The 23,934-nt window shown below is 40.6% G+C and overlaps 1 protein-coding gene across 4 annotated transcripts in view; it reads left to right on the top strand.

The window, feature by feature from the left end:
• Positions 1 to 23,934, top strand: part of RSU1 (Ras suppressor protein 1) — a 211,504-nt gene that overhangs the window by 84,342 nt on the left and 103,228 nt on the right. For all 4 annotated transcript variants that reach the window (XM_012188073.5, NM_001163597.1, XM_042229598.1 and 1 more), the window contains 1 exon segment: positions 19,843 to 19,975. In XM_012188073.5, the coding sequence (XP_012043463.1) occupies positions 19,843 to 19,975 (133 nt within the window).

Genomic DNA, 23,934 nt, shown 5'->3' with positions numbered 1-23,934 from the left:
GGATCGTTGCAAGTAAGTCACACATTGTTTGATGGAAAGTACCTCTAGATATCCTGTAAGTGATTTTGTGTGATACTGTTTTTAAAGTTCAGTTGTTTAAAAATTTAAGGCCATAGTTCTGAGCACTGTGCAAGCCTAGCCTAGTGTATTTATGCTGCTGCTGTTGCTGCTAAGTTGCTTCAGTCATGTCCGACTCTGTGCGACCCCACAGACGGCAGCCCACCAGGCTCCCCCGCCCCTGGAATTCTCCAGGCAAGAACACTGGAGTGGGTTGCCATTTCCTCCTCCAATGCATGAAAGTGAAAAGTGGAAGTGAAGTCGCTCAGTCATGTCTGACTCTTAGTGACCCCATGGACTGTAGCCTGCCAGGCTCCTCCGTCCATGGGATTATCCAGGCAAGAGTACTGGAGTGGGGTGCCATCATCGCCTTCTCCGGTATTTATGCTAGACATCACAATTTACTGTTTCACGTTTACATCATCAGCTAGGGGGAGCTGGCTTTTGATTAAGCAGTAAGTCACCATTTGTTCTTATATGCTGATGTCAAATTATGGCCAAACAAAACCTTTTTCCTTTTTGAGCAACTCTTTAAGTCTCCAGATCATGAAGATTAAGTGAAATGATAAGTGTGGGGACTTCCCTGGTTGTGCAGTGGTTAAGCCTTTGCCTTCCAACCCAGGAGGTGTGGGTTCAAACCCTAGTTGGAGAGCTGAGATCCCACATGCCTCATGGTCAAGAAGCCAAAACATACAACAGAAGCAATAATGTAACAAATTCAATAAAGACTCTAAAAATGGTCCACATCAATAACAACAACAAAAATCTTTAAAAAAAATTAGTAATGTATAAAAAGGCACATATAAACTTGTTTGCTCCATAAGGATGTCATTAATCTTTAAAACAACTTTCGCATTTGAAAATTATTCTATTTCTCCGTTTTCTCACAATTTTTTATGATGATAATGATGAGGACTATCAGGATACTCTGTAATTTGACAGCAAGCTGGGATCTTGGGATTAACAACACTGTGTAAACCAGTAGCAATGAGAGAAGTTGTTTAGAAGTGCCAGTGCCTGGATTGGCTCGTTTGAGCCCTATTTTCTTGTAAACAAGTTGAGTCACTGTCACAGCTTCACATGTTAAAAAGCGATTTTGTATTTGTGGATTGTTTTTTCCCTTGAGTTAGAGTATTATAGTACGTTTGTTCCTTTTTTATTGTTTAACTGTGACAGTATTTCATATTTTTAACCCAAGACAGTTGGCTTTCCAAAAATACTGGAAACCAATTCATGATGTCATCATGCTCACCCAAATCCCAAATTGTGGCAAAACTCCGTTTTTTCTCTGTTATTTATAGTTAATGCTTTTTCACATGTGAAATGTACCAAGTCTGGTAAATTGTCTAAGATCCTTAGGAGGCTGGTACTTTTATCTCTTGAGTTATATAGTTATTTTGCCTTGATTTTTCTTAAACTTTAATTTTAAAGTTTTTAATTATGTTAGTTTATGTCTGTGGCCTGGGCTTGACTCTGGATTAGCACTAGACTAGAAAGTACTCTTGTTTATAGTAGTTTGGGATACTTACTTGCCTTTTATCACTTATACTGAGAAAAAGTAAATAGTTATAAAAGTTAGAAACAGCAAAACTAATATAACATTATAAAGCAACCATATCCCAATTAAAAAAAAAAAAGAATAGCACTAAAAACAAGTAGAATCATCAGGTTTTTTCTACTTTATTCTATGTCTTTTCTGCTATAATATGTAGTTTTTACTTTTATCGTATTTCTGAAGTCCTCAAGTAGGTGAATGTGTGTATATGTGCATGCGTGTGTATGTATGTATTTGCACTCATGGAAATACTGCTTTCCCATAGTTGTGGGTTTTGTTTTGTTTTTTTTTTCCCATCGCATCTTTCTTCTGAGTTACAGTTGCTAAGCTTATGGGAAAATAAGTTTCATCAAAACAGATTAAAATGGATTGTTAATGTATAACCTGAAACACATTTGCCTCTTCTTTAACATGAATAATTTTGAATTCACCGGAAATTGAGTTACAGTTGTTGTAGTTTTATTCATGTAGATTTAGCATTTGTGTCACTCACAGTTCTTAATTATCTTAGTACGTATTTTATGTGGCATAATATCTGCACTCTTACCATCTACAGCCTCTGCAGAGAGTGTAACGCATGGCACCAAAGTAATAAAAGTATAAGCTCCGGAGTGAGAAGCAAAGCTGAAACAAGCCATTTTTACATATAACTTAAGTTTAGGTTCTGTGTAGTAGGCTGATCCCTTACTTAACCTTTAATAAAATTGGATTCAAGGGTATTTATATATAAATAAAAAATAAAGTTAATTTCATTTCTTACTTCCATAGGAGCAAATGCTTAGGCATGTATTTCAGTGACATTTAAACTTCAGCATCAGTCCTGTTGGCTGAAAAATCGCTCTGCTTTTTAAACAACTGTTTTTAAGTTTAAATATTAAAACTCTAAGTTGTTGCCATTTGGGAAGGTGATTAAGATGATAATTATTAAGATTAGGTGATCATATTTGTACTCATTGAGTCAGCCTTTTATCTCCTGCGAACTAAAGTCATTTCCACTTCTTACATAATTTGAAAATGAAAATTTGATACACATCTGGATGTGTTTAAGACTCCATCTCCATCAGCCCCGCATGCCCTGCAAACTGTGCATCTTGATTGTGGTTGGATTCTTTTTTAACATTTGTTACTTAATTATCTAATATTTATTACTGTGCAGCACGTGGGATCTAGTTCCCTGACTAGGGAATAAAACCAGGGCCCCTGCATTGGGAGCATGGAGTCTTAGCCACTGGATCACCAGTGTGCGGTCAGATTCTTTATGTCAGTTAGTGAGCATATCTGTACACATGGAATCTCCCAAGTGCAGTTACAGATGTTGGGTGAAAAGGGAGGAGCCTCAGATCTGGGGGCCACCTCGATCCATTGTTGTCATTTGGTGCAGATATCATGGTGTTCAGGAAGTGGTGAGAGATGGGAGAGACAGGTATAATCTCCTTGCCTCCCACCCCCTTCTTTCCCTAGAGGGCAGCCTTTAGAAACTGTTGGAGACACGTGAGACCCTCAGAAATGCTTTAACTCAGCCCTGACGATTATAAAATATGAGTCATGGCTATTTCTTTGTAGTAGTATAGATATTTCTTTTTAAATGATAAAGATCCAAAGAAACCAAAAATCCAACTCCCACTTTTGAGGAGCCTGGAGCAAAAGCAGGGTACTACACATGCCCCCTGCACTCAAAACCACCTAAAAGGTGGGCAAAACACCTAAGTCACGCCTCTAGCCCTGGACACACCCTTACCCTCAGCTCACGTAAGGAACAAGCTTGCCCCACCCCTTGGGGAGCCGACAAGCAAGGGAATCTGTTGATTGTTCTCACTGTCCCCAGTTGCAGCAGGGGCCCCAAGAAAGCCTTGCCAGAAAAAAAAAGCGATTGGAATATGCCAATATCCACTCCCTGGCCCTGGTACACACCACCTGTGATCTGCCCTGGTCGCCTTGTCTGGGATTCCTCACCCAGATTCAAACCTGCTCATCCTTTTTCTCTGATAAGAATTTCCCAGGATAATTTCAGTTCTCTGAAGCATGTAGTGATTTTCCTCAACAATTCTGACTTGATGGAATGTTATTATTTTTAAAATAGTAATTTGTTCAGTGTGTAATTACACAAGATTTTTTTCTTTTTAAAGAAGACAAATACCGTATGATATTACTTACATGTGGAATCTTTAAAAAAAAATGGTACAGATGAACCTATTTTCAAAATAGAAATAGAGTCACTGATGTAGAAAACAAACTTATGGTTACCAAGGGAGAAGAAGGGAGGAATAAATTGGGAGAGTGGGGCTGACATATACGCAGTACTGCATATAAAAGAGGTAACCAGTAAGGACCCACTTTGTAGCACAGAGAATCCTACTCGATACTCCGTAATGACCTATACAGGAAAAGAATCTAAAACAGAGCAGGTACCCGTATATGTATAACTCATTCACTAGGCTGGACACCTGAAACTAACCCAACATTGTAAAGCAATTACACTCCATCAAAAAATAATTTTAAAAAATACATGATCAATTTAAGCAAAAAAAAAAAACCAAAACACCCCAAAACCCTTGACCTTGTTTTCTGACTCTTGAATAGGGAAGTGCATGCTCTATATTAACAGGGTCTGTTGAAAATATTCACTGTCATATTAATGAAAGCGTATCAGCCAAACACATTCCTCTGCCCGGGTATCTTAATTTAGACACAAAATTCCTAGAGGTTACAGTGATGATTCTGGATTGTGGTTCTTATGATAGGACTCTGGACCCTGTGAGAGAGGTGAAGGGTGTTCTTCTGTTTCTTCTCTCAGTGTTCTTTAAACCATGTCATGATGTTGACTTTTCCAACAACACCTCAGTACCTTTTTACAGGAAGAGGAAAATGTTTTAAGTGTCCTGTACTGGGAACACCAGCCGCTTTTTTTTTTTTTTAATTTTTATTTTTTTTATTTTTTAGTTTTTTATTTTTTAAATTTTAAAATCTTTAATTCTTACATGCATTCCCAAACATGAACCCCCCTCCCACCTCCCTCCCCATAACATCTTTCTGGGTCATCCCCATGCACCAGCCCCAAGCATGCTGCATCCTGCGTCAGACATAGACTGGCGATTCAATTCACATGATAGTATACATGTTAGAATGTCATTCTCCCAAATCATCCCACCCTCTCCCTCTCCCTCTGAGTCCAAAAGTCCGTTATACACATCTGTGTCTCTTTCCCTGTCTTGCATACAGGGTCGTCATTGCCATCTTCCTAAATTCCATATATATGTGTTAGTATACTGTATTGGTGTTTTTCTTTCTGGCTTACTTCACTCTGTATAATCGGCTCCAGTTTCATCCATCTCATCAGAACTGATTCAAATGAATTCTTTTTAACGGCTGAGTAATACTCCATTGTGTATATGTACCACAGCTTTCTTATCCATTCATCTGCTGATGGACATCTAGGTTGTTTCCATGTCCTGGCTATTATAAACAGTGCTGCGATGAACATTGGGGTACATGTGTCTCTTTCAATTCTGGTTTCCTCGGTGTGTATGCCCAGAAGTGGGATTGCTGGGTCATAAGGTAGTTCTATTTGCAATTTTTAAGGAATCTCCACACTGTTCTCCATAGTGGCTGTACTAGTTTGCATTCCCACCAACAGTGTAGGAGGGTTCCCTTTTCTCCACACCCTCTCCAGCATTTATTGCTTGCAGATTTTTGGATCGCAGCCATTCTGACTGGTGTGAAGTGGTACCTCATTGTGGTTTTGATTTGCATTTCTCTAATAATGAGTGATGTTGAGCATCTTTTCATGTGTTTGTTAGCCATCCGTATGTCTTCTTTGGAGAAATGTCTATTTAGTTCTTTGGCCCATTTTTTGATTGGGTCGTTTATTTTTCTGGAGTTGAGCTGCAGAAGTTGCTTGTATATTTTTGAGATTAGTTGTTTGTCAGTTGCTTCATTTGCTATTATTTTCTCCCATTCAGAAGGCTGTCTTTTCACCTTGCTTATATTTTCCTTTGTTGTGCAGAAGCTTTTAATTTTAATTAGATCCCATTTGTTTATTTTTGCTTTTATTTCCAGCATTCTGGGAGGTGGATCATAGAGGATCCTGCTGTGATTTATGTCTGAGAGTGTTTTGCCTATGTTCTCCTCTAGGAGTTTTATAGTTTCTGATCTTACATTTAGATCTTTAATCCATTTTGAGTTTATTTTTGTGTGCGGTGTTAGAAAGTGATCTAGTTTCATTCTTTTACAAGTGGTTGACCAGTTTTCCCAGCACCACTTGTTAAAGAGATTGTCTTTACTCCATTGTATATTCTTGCCTCCTTTGTCAAAGATAAGGTGTCCATATGTGTGTGGATTTATCTCTGGGCTTTCTATTTTGTTCCATTGATCTATATGTCTGTCTTTGTGCCAGTACCATACTGTCTTGATGACTGTGGCTTTGTAGTAGAGCCTGAAGTCAGGCAAGTTGATTCCTCCAGTTCCATTCTTCTTTCTCAAGATTGCTTTGGCTATTTGAGGTTTTTTGTATTTCCATACAAATCTTGAAATTATTTGTTCTAGTTCTGTGAAAATGTGGCTGGTAGCTTGATAGGGATTGCATTGAATTTGTAAATTGCTTTGGGTAGTATACTCATTTTCACTATATTGATTCTTCCAATCCATGAACATGGTATATTTCTCCATCTATTAGTGTCCTCTTTGATTTCTTTCATCAGTGTTTTATAGTTTTCTATATATAGGTCTTTAGTTTCTTTAGGTAGATATATTCCTAAGTATTTTATTCTTTTCGTTGCAATGGTGAATGGAATTGTTTCCTTAATTTCTTTTTCTACTTTCTCATTATTCGTGTATAGGAATGCAAGGGATTTCTGTGTGTTGATTTTATATCCTGCAACTTTACTATATTCATTGATTAGCTCTAGTAATTTTCTGGTGGAGTCTTTAGGGTTTTCCATGTAGAGGATCATGTCATCTGCAAACAGTGAGAGTTTTACTTCTTCTTTTCCAATTTGGATTCCTTTTATTTCTTTTTCTGCTCTGATTGCTGTGGCCAAAACTTCAGGAGAAAAACTATTAAAAATTCCAACATATGGAGGTTGAACAACACACTTCTGAATAACCAACAAATCACAGAAGAAATCAAAAAGAAATCAAAATATGCGTAGAAACTAATGAAAATGAAATCACAACAACCCAAAACCTGTGGGACACTATAAAAGCAGTGCTAAGAGGAAAGTTCATAGCAATACAGGCATACCTCAAGAAACAAGAAAAAAGTCAAATAAATAACCTAACTCTACAACTAAAGCAACTAGAAAAGGAAGAGTTGGAGAACCCCAGAGTGAGTAGAAGGAAAGAAATCTTAAAAATTAGGGCAGAAATAAATGCAAAAGAAACAAAAGAGACCATAGCAAAAATCAACAAAGCCAAAAGCTGGTTCTTTGAAAGGATAAATAAAATTGACAAACCATTAGCCAGACTCATCAAGAAGCAAAGAGAGAAAAATCAAATCAATAAAATTAGAAATGAAAATGGAGAGATCACAACAGACAACACAGAAATACAAAGGATCATAAGAGACTACTATCAGCAGTTGTATGCCAATAAAATGGACAACGTGGAAGAAATGGACAAATTCTTAGAAAAGTACAATTTTCCAAAACTGAACCAGGAAGAAATAGAAAATCTTAACAGATCCATCACAAGCACAGAAATTGATACTGTAATCAGAAATCTTCCAGCAAACAAAAGCCCAGGTCCAGATGGCTTCACAGCTGAATTCTACCAAAAATTTCGAGAAGAGCTAACACCTATCCTACTCAAACTCTTCCAGAAATTGCAGAGGAAGGTAAACTTCCAAACTCATTCTATGAGGCCACCATCACCCTAATACCAAAACCTGACAAAGATGTCACAAAAAGAAAACTACAGGCCAATATCTCTGATGAACATAGATGCAAAAATCCTCAACAAAATTCTAGCAATCAGAATCCAACAACACATTAAAAAGATCATACACCATGACCAAGTGGGCTTTATCCCAGGGATGCAAGGATTCTTCAATATCCGCAAATCAATCAATGTAATTCACCACATTAACAAATTGAAAAATAAAAACCATATGATTATCTCAATAGATGCAGAGAAGGCCTTTGACAAAATTCAACATCCATTTATGATAAAAACTCTCCAGAAAGCAGGAATAGAAGGAACATATCTCAACATAATAAAAGCTATCTATGACAAACCCACAGCAAACATTATCCTCAATGGTGAAAAATTGAAAGCATTTCCCCTAAAGTCAGGAACAAGACAAGAGTGTCCACTTTCACCGCTACTATTCAACATAGTTCTGGAAGTTTTGACCAGCCGCTTTTAAAGAGTCAGATAACCTGGCCTTTGAATCCCACCTTGAATATGGGGCTCAGCCTCCCTGAATGTTAGTTATCGCTTCCTCTTTAAATGAGATAATAGTGATACTTTTCCGTGCACAGTTGTTGTTACTCCTTGAAATAATGTGGAGTTCCTGAAGCAGCACCTGGTGCATAATATATGCTCCGCAGTTAATAGCTATTATAATTATGATGCAGATGATATTAATGTTAGCATTCACTACTTTATGGAAGCTTTTGTGTGCTTAACATCTTAATAGAACTAGTAGTAGTATCTGAAAATTCAGGGGTTTTTTTTTTAGTACTCTAAATAGATTTAATATTTGGGGGCTGCTTTATTTAAGCTTTTAAAAACATTTGATTGCTTAATATTTTTTATTATTATAAATAAATGGAAACTTTTTCTAAGAATGGTCCCTAGAGCAGACATCATCATCCCCTAAAGTGAAAGTGTTAGTTGCTCATTCTTGTCCAATTCTTTGGGACCCTATGGACTGTAGCCCACCAGGCTCCTCTGTCCATGGCATTCTCCAAGCAAGAATACTGGAGTTGGGCTGCCATTCCCTTCTCAGGAGATCTTCCCGATCCAGGGATTGAGCCTGAGTCCTCTGCATTGCAGGCATATTCTTTACAGTTTGAGCTACCAGGGAAGCCTAAGGACTTGTTAGAAATGTAAACTTCGGGTTTTATCCGGGTGCTCCTAAGTCAGAAACCCTGGAGGTTTCCCAAAGGCCTCCAGGAAATTCTGATGCCCATTCAAGTCTGAGAATCACTGCTTTAGAATAACTGGGAAGCACAGTAAAGGGTGATTCTCCCCTTCAGAAATAACCACTATTAAGAAGAAAGAAGTCTTTTCTCTTCTTGTGTATGCACATGTGTGTATGTTCTTCTAGTCTTTTTCCATATGTATATAAACTTTTTTTAAACATAGGATCATCAGATATGGGTTTTATAGCCTACATTTCAGCCTTCAGTGTTGTGTCATGACCATTATCCCATGTAATTAAATTTTATTTGAAATCGTTTTTAACCGTACGACGACATACTCTGCCGTCGTAAGAGTGTCTCGTAATATATTAACCAACCCTTCAGTTATTTGAGTTGTTTGCAGGTGTTCTGGAGGAGCACAGGCAGCATAAATGAAATTTTGTATTCATAAATCACGGTGAATATCTGTGTATCCTTAGCATAATTTTTTCTTTTTTTTTCTAACTTTGATATATAATACACATACAGCACTGTGTAAAGTATACAGCATACTGATTTGACTTACATATATTATAAATGATTACCACGATATGTTTAGTTAACATCCATCCTTTGATATAAATACAAATGCTTTTTGGAATGAGAATTCCTTTAAAAAATTTAGTTATGTTTTACACTGGGAAGGAATCTTAGAACTTGTCAGTCCTGATATCATTCTTTCACAGATGAGGAAACCAAAGTTGGGTGCTTAAATGACGTTCAAGGATATGAGTAGTTAATGAGAGACGTAAGAGTTGAACCCAAATGTACTGACTTCTTTTAGTATTTCTTATTGATTTTGATTGGAATACAGTTGCTTTACAACATTGTGTTGGTTTCTGCTGTACAGCAAAGTGAATCAGCTGTATGATACATACGTTACCTCTCTTTTGGATTTCCTTCCCATTTGTCACCACAGTACGGAGTTCCCTGTGCTGTACAGCAGGTTGTCATTAGTTTTATCTGTTTCATGCATAGTAGTGTGTACGTGTCAATCCCAGTCTCCCAATTTCTCCCACTTTCCCTTCCATCCGTGGGGTCCATAAATTTGTTCTCCGCACCTCTGTGTCTGTGTCTGTTTGGCAGATAAGTTCATCTGTACCATTTTTCTAGATTCCACATATGTGCTGACTTCTTTTGCAATCAGTTCTTTCCTCCACTCACATCATGTTGCTCTTCATCAAATAAGAGAGTTGGTTTCAATTTCAGAATTCTTACACATCTGTACTTGGAATAGATTACCGAAGGGTGTGATACCTTTATTGATCTTATAAGAAGTTGTGATTGCTGGAACTTATTCCTTGAACATCCATTGATTTAGATTATGTTGTTGATATTCAGGGATGTCTCCTTGGGATCTCTGGGGTAACTGGGGCTTTCTCATTGGTGCTTACATTTCCAACCTCCCAGGCAGTCAGAACATTGTCCTTGAACTGGGGGACTTCCGTGGAAGGGCAGTGAGGGCTGGGAGGACGCTGAATGACCTAATGCGCTCTGGGACCTGACCCTCATGAGGCGCTGCAGACTGCTGCCCTTCAGTCTTCTAGGGAATGAAATCAGCATTCCTAATTTTTTCTTGGCCCTGCTTTTGTTTCTAATTTCTCCTGTTTTAATTTTATTTTTAGCTGTGCTGGGCCGCCTTTGCTGCATGGGCTTTCCTCTAGTTGCAGCAAGCAGGGGCTGTTCTCTAGTCCTGGTGCACGGGCTTCTCATTGTGGTGGCTTCTCTTGTTGCAGAGCACAGGCTCTAGGGTACAGACACTTCAGTAGTTGCATCTCCCAGGCTGGGTATTTGTGACGCACGGGGTTAGTTGCTTCATGGCATGTGGGATCTTCCTGGATCAGGGATTGAACCCATGTCTCCTGCATTGGCGGGCAATTCTTTACCACTGAGCCACCAGGGAAGCCCCGTGGCCCTACTGTTAATCACAGACCTTTGAGAAGTTTATGAACTTGGGGGCCCTTTCCTTGAAAGAGTACTACCAGGCAAATGTATGTTTATTTTGCATTCTATTTCGGCAGATACAATGCAGGAGACCCCAGTTCGATTCCTGGGTTGGGAAGACCTGCTGGAGAAGGGATAGGCTACCCATTCCAGTATTCTTGGGCTTCCCTTGTGGCTCAGCTGGTAAAGAATCCGCCTGCAATGTGGGAGACCTAGGTTCAATCCCTGGTGTTGGAAAGATCCCCTGGAGATGGGAAAGGTTACCCACTCCAGTACTCTGGCCTAGAGAATTCCATGGACTGTATAGTCCATGGGGTTTCAAAGAGTCAGACACGACTGAGCAACTTTAACTTTCAGGAGATGAATTCCCTGAGTGAATCTCTGTTTTAGGCAAATTGTTGTCCAGTATACATCTTTCTCTCCTTTGCAGATTTCGCTTAACATAATAATGAAGAGTATTTTTTATTGATGTAGTGCTTTCAAGGGTAGAGAATGACTTTGTACACCTTTGGGCTCCTGTCCACAATCCTGTCAGTTGGTACCATTATCCCCACTTGGCAGATGAGGAAACTGAAGCTCAGAAAACACAGGGATTTACCCAAGGTCATTTGGTCAGAAAGCCAGTGAATGGTATGTGGCATCCAGAGCCAGACCCACTGGGCTTTAGAATATACTTCCTAGGGACTTCCCTGGTGGTCCAGTGGCTAAGATCCAGTGCTCCCAATGCCAGGGCCCAAGTTCAGTCCCTGGTCAGGGAACTCTAGATCCCACATGATGCAACTTAAGACCTAGCACAGCTAAATATATAAACAAAATTTTTTTTTAAAAAAAAAGAATATGCTTCCTGATGTTACATAAACAATAAAAGGGAAATCTGTTAAGCAAACATAAGGTTTTTTTCTCCCACCTTTAGAAGAATAATGGGGAAATCCTACACAAAGGCCAGGTTTACAACATGAGTTATTCACTGGACCTCCACAGACAGGGACTTGCTGAATAAAGCAGCGATGGTGGTGAGCCCTCAGGATGCCCATGGCTCTGTTGATGGGGAATTGTATTTACCAGCGACTGAGAGACCCTTTTCTAGTCCATCTTAACCTGCAACACAGATGTCATATGGCCAAGAAGGGCACTGGGGAAAACTGTAAAGTGATATTTTTCTTCATGCTTTAAAAGGGCCTCTGGACTCCTCCACACAGTACACACATAAATCAGAGGCCACTGTTGTTGAAGCCATTTGGCAGGGTGTTGAGCTTTTTAAAAAGTCTCTTTCATTTAAATTGTATGCTTCCCTTGACTAGATCGGAAAAGTCACAGTTTTAGTATGTTTCACAAAGCAGCAGTGCATCGTATGTATTAAGAGAGCTAAATGCCTGTTTTAAAAATGTGTTCCCAGAAGGCTAAGCAGACAATTGCCAGAATGACAGTGTGGCCTCGAATTCCCCACAGAATAAATTTGAGAGCTGTCATGAGACATTCCAGCCTACTTGGACTGCATCGATGATGCCCAGAAAAAGCAGCAGCCTCAGACCCTGTTTCTCAATCCAGTTAGCGCTTAGCAGACCATCAGGCTGTTCCTGCAGTGGGATGAGGCCATTTTAAATAAAAGGTGCTGCCTTTGTACTAATTAGCATCCGTCCTGTATTTTGAATTATTTTTGATGGTATCCTTTTCATTCACCTTATTCTTATTTAATTGTAAAAATAATTCAGACTTGTAATCACATGGGGTTCTTGAGAAAGAAAATAAATAATTTACCCTTGTATTCTGTGAGTTCAGATCCCTTCCCCACGTTCATTTCCCCTCTTTGAGAAAATGCGTATTAACAATTTGATACGTGTCCTTCTCTTCTCTTTCTGACTTAAACATTTCCTCGTATACCTAATATGAGATTTCTTTCTTCTATACTTTTTTCCAAAAATGAAATCATAACAAACTTAGCATACCCTGAATTTTTTAAAATTAGGGTGTAGATCTCTTTCTAAGTCAAAACATACAAGTCTTTGTCATTTGTTTTAATAACCAGATAACACTTCATTGAGTAGCTATGTTATGCTGCTTCTCACCTATTGAACATTCTGGTTGTTTCCAGTGTTTTATTATAGCAAACATTTGTTATTCCAATGTGAGCATGATTTTATAAGCCTCATTGCTCATTTTCCATTCAGTGAAGTTTGTTGCTGAAGAAGTGAAAAAGATAGACGCTTTCCATCTCCAGCTGTCATCGTGCACTTTTGTAATTAGAAGCCTCTTATACAGTAATAAGCTTAGGGATCTACATGTAGAATATCTGTTTATATTCGGAGCAGCCCTGAATGTCGCTTTTATATTGTGCCGGAGTTGTTTGTGGTTAGCTCCTGTGTGTTGATTCACTGCAGAGCAGAGGTGATCTCTCAGCTGTCATAATGTCCCATCTAGACCCCCTTCAGCAGCGAATCAGTTTCCTGAGTTTCAGCAAATCCAGTATACTGATGATAGAGTACCCCATCAGCCATGGTTTGCTAGTTTTACCTTGTTAGACGATGGCCTTAGAGTTCCATGAGCGAGGGAGCCTGGCTGTTAGCATGCACTCATTTAAAAAGTGTTCTGCGGATTTTGGAATTAGGGAGGGAGGGAATGATCCTTCAATGACATGAAAAATTTGCCCAGGTTGCCTTGATTGCTTAATATGCAATAAATGATGTTCCTGGCCACGCGTTTCAGGATTTGGAGTACTCAGGAAGAATTGTTATCAGTAGGATTATGAAAACAACCCATTTCTATACGTGCAAACAAGTCTGCTTATCAATGGGGCCACAAGGCCTGTTCCATCTGATCACATGTATCACTAGCGAGGGGAATGCTTGTTTTCCATGCTTTAGCCTTTACAAAATACAGTCGCATGGCAGAGCTGCTATACTCAAGGCTCTGGAATGAAGTATATGTGGTGCCTTTGCAGGTAATAAAATGGAAAATCCAATTTGCAATTTCAGAAGCAGCCTGTGAGTGACAGCTGATCTTAAGGGCAGTGCCGGTCAGAGGGTCACCACTCATCACGGCGCGGGCTGGCTCCCCACGTGGCCTGGGCCTCCCCACCAGAGAGCAAGCAGAGGGAATGTGCGTCTGGGAGGCAGCTAGCGTGTCCGTGGGTGCACCCCTTTCTAGCTTATTAGATCCTCTTTGTCACAGTGCTTAATCCTGCCGCCTGATCCTTGTTAGAACAGCACCCGAGCGCTACTCAGGCTTCTAATAAGGAGATGGGTGAGGACTCCTAACTGGAGCCAGCCAAGCGTGCGGCAAGTTAGGGCTCCCGCAGCCTGACTGACGGGATGCTGAGATGCTCCCTGCATGTTATTACTGCAGAGGGAACCCGCCTCAGACAGCTGATGGATGAGCTCGGCTGAGGTCGGAGGAACTTGTTGCCGGGCCCCCAGGAGCCAGGTGTCAGCTTTTCACATGGGATGATGGCCGAGCTTTCTTCTAATTATCTTAACCCTCTTCTGAAATTGCTGCGTTCGTTCAGAGGGAGGTGAGAAAGCGAGAGACACCAAGCCAGCTGGGAGGATCGCAGCTGTACGGAAGCAGGTACTACATCCTTCACCAGTGACATTAACTCAGAAAATAAAACAGGCATGTCCCCTTCCTCCGAGTCCACTTACAGCTCGTAGAGTCGGTGCCGGCGCAGGCTCTGGCTCGTGCGGTTTCCATCTCTGTCATCTGTAATAGTTGCCTGCTTTAAGGTGCGCTGTGGACCTGAAGCATGGGTTTCTTGGTTCTTTGTTAAGAAAAGAGCATAGCATCCACCACGAAGCTACGGTGTGGTCTTACCACCCGCCTGCCCAACACACACCCCATGTCAGTGAACATGAATCATGCTTTTCTGCTAGGCTTCCCAGTTCCAGTATCCACGAAGCAGCTGTGAATCTGAAGTTTGCTATTAAATCTGACTGAGGATTGTTTGACTCTAAGGTAAATAAATGGGGGTGGGGGAAGGTAACTCCATCCCTCCAACCTCCCCCTCCCCCAGCTAGAGTGCACAGATGAGTTTGAAGTGATAGAAATGAAAATGCTCACAAGCAGCCTCTGGTCCGTTCTGGGTACTCCGACTTTCATCAGTATAAGATTCCTCTTCCCCGAATCAACCAGGTCCAGCTTGCATCCCTCAGTTCTTGCGTGCTCCAGTTAGCAGGCGTCATTAGCGTCATCCTCTGGCTTTTGTGTCTCCATTGATAGTGCTTAAATAGAGACATGGCTGGGGACTGACAGCTCTCTGGAGGGTTCGAGGTCTCAGACAAGAGGGCCCAGGGTACAGAGCTGACCTCCTTTCTTGATGTTATTCCCCCAGGTCTGTTTTCCATATGTGTCAACCAGGGAGCGTCGAACTTAAGTACATTATTTTTAGAGGATTACCATTAAAAAGACTACAGGCTTAGTCAGAGGCTGTTACTAAGTGAACATGAGATGAAGTACCTTGGAAAGCAGGCTTGTAGGTTGCTGGTAGCAGAGTACAGGCTGTTCTTTCCTGTACCTGTATGTTGAGTTCAAGGATGATCCATTAAACCGGTTCATAACATACCTGTACTTTTGGATTAGTGGGCATGATGCCGATCAGGGTTCGTGTCCTTCTCCAATCAATAGAAACTGACTAGAGGCCAGACAAATTCAGGCAAGGCTTTATCGGGGCTCCCGTTGCAGCAGGGAGGAGTGAGAACAGGTGATGGGTTCCCTTGCTCACTCCCCAGGGGTGAGGGAGCTGGTTCCTTATATGGGGTGAAGACAGGAGTGTGTCCAAGGATCGGGCTGGAGGGGTGGCTTAGGGTTTTGCCCAACACTTAGGGGGTATTGAGTGCAGGGTAGGGTGCACAGCACCCTGCTTTTGCAGTTGCCAATACCCTATTTTTGCTCCAGGCTCTTTAGAAGTGGCAATAGGGCTTTTTTGGTCTTTGTGTATCTTCTGTCCATGTTTGCCCCAGCTGTGCTTGCACACACTTGCTTTTAGTCCCATATAGTTTCTTTGTCTTGTGTTCCTCCAGGAGAGGTATGTCCAGGTGGAAGCCTTGTAGCAAATGGCCCCAGAAGCCAGTCTGTCTCAGGCAAACCCTGCACCTGGGTGGGAGGGAGCTGGTGATGCAATCTAGGAAAGAAGAGAGTCATCTTCCTCTCCTGCTCTCCTGGGCAAATTTGGACAAACTGAGGCTTGTCTGTGAGGTCCTTCCGAAACTTTCCCTGGTCCACGTTGCTCTCACACTGACCCAGAGCCTTGAAAATACAGCAAGCCAAGAAATCCTCTGTGCTCCAGACACAGCTACTTCTCCTCTTTTGACCCTCCTCCTTCCTCAGCGGTTTTCTAAGTCATTTTCCTGTGATACGCATCTGAAGCAGAGGTTAAATAAGAAAGCAGTCCAGTTAAGTTAGTTCATGGTCATGTGTGTGAATGACAGAGAGTCCAGGAAGCTTGTTCATCAGATACACTCTACCCATGGGAAAGTTAGCCTGGAGTTTTCGTTAGACTAACCAGTTTCAGGGGATGAGGAAGAAAGATATTTAGAGCAGAGACACCTCTATCAGGGAAATCTCCTTTGCTTAGGAATTAGTTCACATCTTTATGTAATTTATGCTTTTCGTGGCTTTTTTTTTTTTTTGGTTACCCATTTTAGAAGACATATTTTTTCCAAAGGTCTCATTGATTATTTCTTTTCACAGTTGATTCCATGATATAAGTGGGCAGGGCTCGGAGGCAGGAAGAGGATACTGGGTAAGTGTAGGCTGTCAATTAGGTGAATGTTTTAAGAAAGAGGCTTTTACCTCTAGTAACCCCCCAACTTTTTAGAGAATTTCTGCCCTGTGGTTACTATCACCTGGTCACTTGGCCCTTCCCTCAGTGACCGTACTGCCTAAGGACACCGCACAACATAATATACTGTGCATTTAAAACACAACATGTCAGGAACTTCCCTGGTGGTCCAGTGATTAGGACTCTGAGCTTCCAGTGCAGGGGGGCACGTGTTCAGTCCCTGGTCAGGGAACTAAGATCCCACATGCCGAGTGGCACAGCCGAAAAATATTTTAAAAACTTAAACATGACGCTTCAGAAATACAGACTGGTTTGTAAATTTAAGACTTTCCCCAGAAACTTCTATTCATTTTTAGGAAATGTGGAAATTGGAGAAAAAGAAGTAATGAGACAATGATATGGACAGGAGGACATAGGGTATAGCAAATGAGGAAATGAGAGTTATAGCAAAATTTAAACAAGCGATCAATTTGATTTTGGGGAAGTGGAAAAGCTTGTCTCTTGTCCAAGTAAAGATGAAAGCAAAATATATGAACAGCAGTCCACTGCCAGCCATGTTACACCTTTGTAGGATACTTGGCTAAGCCCAATATGTGCAACATTTGCACTTCCACTTATCCCAAGCAGTCTTCTGACTCACGGTGTAGAGAATAAAGCCCGTTAATTTCCCAAGTGATTAAATATCTGACTAATGATGTTTAACCATTAAGTTGAGGAAATTGACAATATTGATAATCTTGGAGAGAAATGTATCTGCTTATTTTGTACTTAACCAGCAGATTTTAAATAGCTTTGGAAATATCATGATGGATTACTCCTACTATTTCATAATATCGGTTTTCTTTAAAAGCATTTTATGAAATAGGAATCACTTTTCCATTGGTCTGTTTTTCCTCTGTTATTCTGGATAGCTTCACATTCATTCAGGCACCCCTCTGATAAAACTGTAGTTTGCATTTCAGACCATCACAATAAAGCAGATTACTCAAGTTTGTTGGTTTCCCACGGCATATAAAAAGTTTATTTATACTATACTGTAGCCTGTTAATTGTGCAATAGCGCCATGTCTAAGAATGTACATGTGCTGTGTGCTGTGCTTAGTCGCTCAGTTGTGTCTGACTCTTTGTGACCCCATGGACTGTATCCCGCCAGGCTCCTCTGTCCATGGAATTCTCCAGGCAAGAATACTGGAGTGGGTTGCCATGCCCTCCTCCAGGGGCTCTTCCCAACCCAGGGATCAAACCCAGGTCTCCTGCATTGTAGGTGGATTCTTTATTGTGTGAGCCACCAGGGAAGGCCAAGGATACTGAAGTGGGTAGCCTATCTCTTCTCCAGGGGATCTGCCTGACCCAGGAATCGAATTGGGGTCTGTCTGTATTGCAGGTGGATCCTTTACCAGCTCATCTACCCAGGAAGCCCCAAAATGTACATACCTAGTTAAAAATTTCTCACTGACGGACTTCCCTGGTGGTTCATTGGTCAAGAGTCCACCTGCCATTGCTGGGTCCATCCCTGGTCTGGGAAGATTCCATATACCACAACTCAACCCGTTTGCCACAACTGCTGAGCCCGAGCTCTTGTGCCCGCGAGCCACAGGTACTGAAACCCATGAGCTCTGGAGCCTGTGCTCGGCAACAAGAGAAGCCACTGCAATCAGAAGCCTGCACACCACATCTAGAGAGTAGACCCCACTCACTGCTGCTAGAGAAAGCCCATGCATAGCAACCAAGACCCAGTGCAGCCAAAAATAATCAAATATTAAAAATTTTCTTACTGATAAAAACTGCTGACCATCATCTGAGCCTTCAGTGACGTGTAGTAGTAACATCAAAAATCACTGATCACAGATCACCATAACATAAATAATAATGATAAAAAGGCTTGAAATATGGGGAGAATTACTGAAATGTGACCCAGAGACACAAAGTAAGCAAGTGATGTTGGAAGAATGGCACCGACAGACTTGCTGGGTGTGAGGTGGCCGCAACCTTCACTTTATAAGAAATGTAATTAGTATGTGCAGAGCACAATAAAGTGAAGCATTGATACAGCAAGGTCTGTCAGTGTAACAAAAAGAAGGCAGAGTCAGAGTATCATCATTTGTTTTAAGAAGAAATACTGCATCACTGTCCTAGTAAACATTTTCTTCTCATTTCTGAAGTTCAGATTAGCTGGGAAATGATGTGCTTTGTAGAATGCTTGCATCCTTAGAGTATGTTTTCCATATCCTGAAGTTACTTGTTATGACAAAATTGGCAGTTGGAGCCTCAGAACAGGACAGAAATGGTACTAGGGTTGTGTCCTGTAATGAATAATTGCTAGGTGTCTGTGTTCAGAAACCTTAGACTGTAGACCAGGGGTCTGAAAATGGACTTCTTCAGTAGGACTTTGAGGGCAAGGATGTCGGTGAGCCAGCTGACTGCCATTTAAACCACACGCAGCTCTACTGTGTAGCATCTCTGTCTGTCTCTCTCGTAGGCAACCATGTTCTTGGAAGCTCTTTCTCACACTTCCCTTTTCCATTTTCAAAGACACCAAACAGAAATATATACATAATCAACTGATCCAGCAACACGTGGTACCCGATGCTGGCGCCCTTCATTAGCTCATGTTTGGTTGATCTAGAAATATATAAGAGATTCGGAGTCAGAAGGCCTAGATTCAAATCCCTACTCTGACATTTTCTGTTCTTAGAGATGTTACTTAATTTCCCCAAGTTTCTGTGGTTTTTCTTACCTGTAAAGTGATGTCAATTACTGACTTTAGGAATTGCTGGAGAATCAAAGGAGGAAATGCTTTTTACAGGTAATTTGTGAATAGGTAGGATATATATGTGTGCATTTCTACCCTTAACCATGTTACTGAGATGCGTTTAGTGCTGATTCTGAGATATGCTATGCTGCCCGAATGAGGCAGTGTTTTCATCTTTCTTCGCTTGTGTCCTGCTTTGATGAAAAGTGGTGTTGATTGGATCAGGTTTCAGTCTTACTGGACAGATGGTGCTGCACACTGTCAAGGTGAAATTGGGGGATGTCCTGATATGAGGGGTTCTCTCAATCCTGGAAGGCTGTTTTTGTTCCTGTAGCAAATACTGGAAGAAATGAAGCAAATGCTACATTTGTGTGAATTCCTTCCAAGTTTACTTCCTTCTTACCTCTTTTACTCCCTCACCCCTCTCTCCTTATCGCCTTCCCTTCCTTCCTAATTTCTTGTGTCAGTATGCAATCACTGACATGGCTTGTAGACCAGCAATGACTTGGGCTAAATATTTTTAAAACAAATGACTCAGAAGATGCTTAAGGTTGTGCTGTGGTTACTGGGCATGAATTACTTCTTGAATTTGATTTCTGTTGGTTAGATGACCTTCATTTTTTTTCTCTCCATCTTTTTAGGAAACTTGGATTTAACTGGTCAGAAGCAGATATTCAAAGCAGAGAACAATCCCTGGGTTACCCCTATCGCTGACCAGTTCCAGCTTGGCGTGTCCCATGTTTTTGAATACATCCGCTCTGAGACATACAAATAGTAAGTAGACTATGATTTTCTGAAATAGACTGGTTTTATGGTATTTATAATTATGCCAGCTTAACAACCACACATAGTAATTGTCTTTATTTATAGATTATTTTTCATTCACATTGTCAAGGGAAACTTATACTAGTTTTGTTTAGAAATCTTTTAAGGTATTAAACTGGCTGAATATTCATGGCACTAAGGAAATTAACCAGACACATTAAGATCAGAACATATTCTTTTCTCCTTTGAATGCAGAGAATAACAAATGTTGTGAACAAAATTGTTAAGTGGTTTATTTATAAAATCAGTAGAGCATACTAAGAAAGCATAATTCTCTTTTTTAATCGAAGAGAAACGATAAGACAGAAAACGAGGAGGGATCAGCTGGCTTAACTCACAGCATCAAAATCTTTCAGGTCCTTCCCTCGGGTCCAGGGCGCCCCTGGGGGGTCCAGCATTAAAACCTAGGTATTCCCGCCTCTCTTTTCCTCAGTGTGTTCAGGTGAGAAGGAATTCTGCCTCCTCCACTTGCTCTGTTGTTACTGTGTCTTCTGTTACTATTTTCTGCTCCTCCCACTTGCCACCCCCAAATTGAAGTGATCATTGCTCTCAGTGCTTCAGTGACCCTCTAATGCTGAAATCTAGCCACCTCTAGTTTTAAGCAATTGCAAAAAACTTGAAACAATTCATAGTCAAGTTTAATCTGTTTTTGTGTCCAGTACCAACTTGTGAGAATTTAACATCCCAACTCTTAAGAAGACCGTGGGGATCATTAAAGGCTGTAGTCAGTTTGGAGCAGTCCCTTTTTTCTCTCTTTTTTCCCTTTTTTTTCTCTTGAGTATCAGAGCTATCCCCTGCCCCCCGGCTCAACATGGCTTTCTCCAAATCTGTGTTGGAACAGTGGGTCAGATTTAACTGGCAGGGCAGAGTCCTGGCCCATGAACGGCCAGTGGTGGTTCTGATAGTATGAGTCCTCCTGCTGCCACGTTCCTGGTTACACATCTGGGACTCCTTTTGGTATATTTCCAGCAGACAGAATCACAGAGAAGGTAAACTGTGAAAGAACAATGATATTCAAGCAGAATAAACTGAAATTGCCAAAATGATGCATATCCTTGTATATGAATGCAACTTGAAGCCTGGTTTAGGTTTCTTTTAAGATGATACCTTAACTTTTTTTTTTTTTTTTTGACATCTTAGTATTTATCTTATGTCAAAATGGGAGATGTGTAGGGTCTGTGTTATTGTTTCATGAACCACATAGATATGAGCAATTATTATACATACATAGTTTTTTTTTTTAATGAACATAGCTCAGGGTTGGAAATTTGTTTAGTTCATCATGAAAATGTGTGAAAGTATAATTGCAAATTAGCTGTTTATTCGTTTGGTTTCTCTTAAATTCTTAATTGTTGCTAACATCAGTTTTAGATTAACCTCTAAAGTTTCATTAGTGAATGGAAGGTTATACAATGGTTTGGTTTGTAGGGTGGTATACTGTTAGAAAAACATTGTACATAATAACTACAGAAAAATAAATAAGCTACTGTTAATCCAGAATTGGGGGAAATACTCTGTTGTTTATTCTGGTTAATGATTTTTTATATCTACCCTAATTTAGAATTTATACTAATACACTAATTTAGAATTTACAGAGAATTAGAATACAGTGCATAAGAAAGTGCTTCTAATTTTCATTTCATTTTTAAGAGATTACACTGTGAACGTATGGCTTTTGAGTACGTTAGAGTCATTAGGCAATTAATCACCATTGTGTGCTATTACAGACAGTTTCTGTTTATTTGAACATTGTTAGGATTCTGGATAAAGGAGAGGTGTTGACTGAGTTTGTTGATACTTTATTTGCAAGGGAATCTGTGATCCACTTAGTCCATGACATGTCTGGTGTATATATTCTTGTCTGTTTCAATAGCATTTGATATTGGAGGATCAGAGTCATCTCAGCAGTTTGCCCACTGGCTTATATTTTACATGATTTCCTCTTGGAGAATTTTGTTATCTTTTGTCCAGTTAAATCACCATGAAACCGCTTAGAGAAGCGTGGGAGAGCCTTTGTCCCCTTTGTAGGGGTGCCAGTCAGTACTCTGTTCACTGATTTGAGAGGAGTATGTGCGCCTCTGCTGGGAGAATGCCCTTGACATTAAACTCCTGGGAGCAGGGACCTCCCTAAAGTGAATTCTCTTAGAGTTCTCCCCGTTTCTCCTCCTTGGGAAAGAGAAGAATGTTAACCACTTTCTTTATCCCAGCTTTCTGCCCCCCTGTTCTCCCAGTGGAGCAGTGACCTTCATTCCTTGATCAACATACCAGCCAGACACAGGGACTGTGAACCAAGGAAGACACTGCCTCAAGCGCTCAGTCTGTTTTCTTAAAAAATACACTTGTGCAAAAATGCCATCACTATGTTTTACTGATTTTTATAATTTAAGGTCCTCTTTTAGAAGAATATGTTTGTATATCCTCATGTAACTAGAAATCAAACTTCTTTCTTTTTAAGCAGTCACTTCATATTTAGAGGACTTACAGGATTTCTCAACTCTCTGAAAAATTAAATCTAATTAGCAGATATTTGGCTACTTTTGTAAAGCTGTACATGTGATGACTTGCACGGAGGCAGTTTATATGTTACACCGATATTTTTTTAAACAAGGCAAATGTCTCATTTGGTACCTTAGTCTTAGATCCTTTATTCTAAAACCTGTAGTTTCTAATCTTCACTTTCTCATCTCTTTTTATATAAGTCACGTACACCCCTTCCAATTAAAAAATCCTTTTTTTACTATATTGATCTTTAGCTTGTCATAAAAGCGTATTTTAATTTTTTATTCTGGCACTTGAAATACCAATGAATCTCCTTTTTTTTCCCTCCCCTTTCTAACCAATCGACCCATTACCTAAATGAGAGCATTAAGAACTCACCAGCTCATTTCATTTCCCTTCGTGTCCCTGGTTGAGGTTCAAGGTGACCTTCCTATTCCCAGTGCATCCTAAGAGGCCTTCCACGTCTTGAGCAGCGACAGTCCAGGGAAGATGAATTATCTCATTTCCAGACTCTAACAGACTCCAAGAGGTGACATGGATGTTTGAAACAAAACAGGGAAGTCAGTGTTTAGGAGGAATTAAAATACTTGGCAGGGATTTAAGTGGATGAGGATGGAACAGGAGGGGCTGTGGGCAGGTGTGGGCTGGGAGAGAGCTGAGAGGCAATTCTTCAGGAGGTTGTTTTGGGGGTACATTTGGGGCATTCATCGCATCCTGATGATTCCTCAGACGGAGCTCCCTCTGTTCATTTATCGTACTCTCAGCAAAGGGAGCATATTGGCTGGTGTCATCGCATTGCCCGCTCGTTGTCACTTATTCCCTCTGTCAAAGGAATTCGCTCCTTCTGGATGTCGCTCCTTCTGACGCTCAAACCCTACAAGTGTGTTAGCATTTTCGGGCTATTGTCGAGTAACTTCTGTTTCTGTGAGAGTTATGATCAGATCGGCACCGCTTGTTAAGCTTACAGGAGGCAGATTTTTTTTTTTTTTTTTTTTTGGTCGCCGAGAGGGGAAGTCAGATTGGAGTCAGGATCCTTGACAAGATTCTTTGTGAAAGGGAGTAACTCACACTTTTCACATTTCCATCAAGGAAGGTGGATGGAAACTGCAAGCCATTTTAAAAGCTGACACGTTAACTCTTAACAAAAGAAGAGGTTTGACAAATGTTAAGCAGAAACGGTGTCGGTTGAAAGCGACATTTGGAAAACAGGCATTCTCATGAAGCCTGCAATTTGTAATGCCTGGCAGTCCTAAAGCCTCATTTCCAGGCTGGCATAACTCAAAAGCTCCTTCCCCATCATTCTTCCCATCTTGTGACTTTCTTTGCTGTCCATCGAAAGGTGCCACACTCACTTGCTTTTCTCTTTTGTTTTTCAGTCCCATACAAAGACATTCATACTATTATTCAGG

Source organism: Ovis aries, chromosome 13 (assembly GCF_016772045.2).
Source record: "Ovis aries strain OAR_USU_Benz2616 breed Rambouillet chromosome 13, ARS-UI_Ramb_v3.0, whole genome shotgun sequence".
Classification (NCBI taxonomy): domain Eukaryota; kingdom Metazoa; phylum Chordata; class Mammalia; order Artiodactyla; family Bovidae; genus Ovis; species Ovis aries.
The sequence above is the reverse complement of the archived record's forward strand: the minus strand, read 5'-3'. Positions and strand labels throughout refer to the sequence as shown.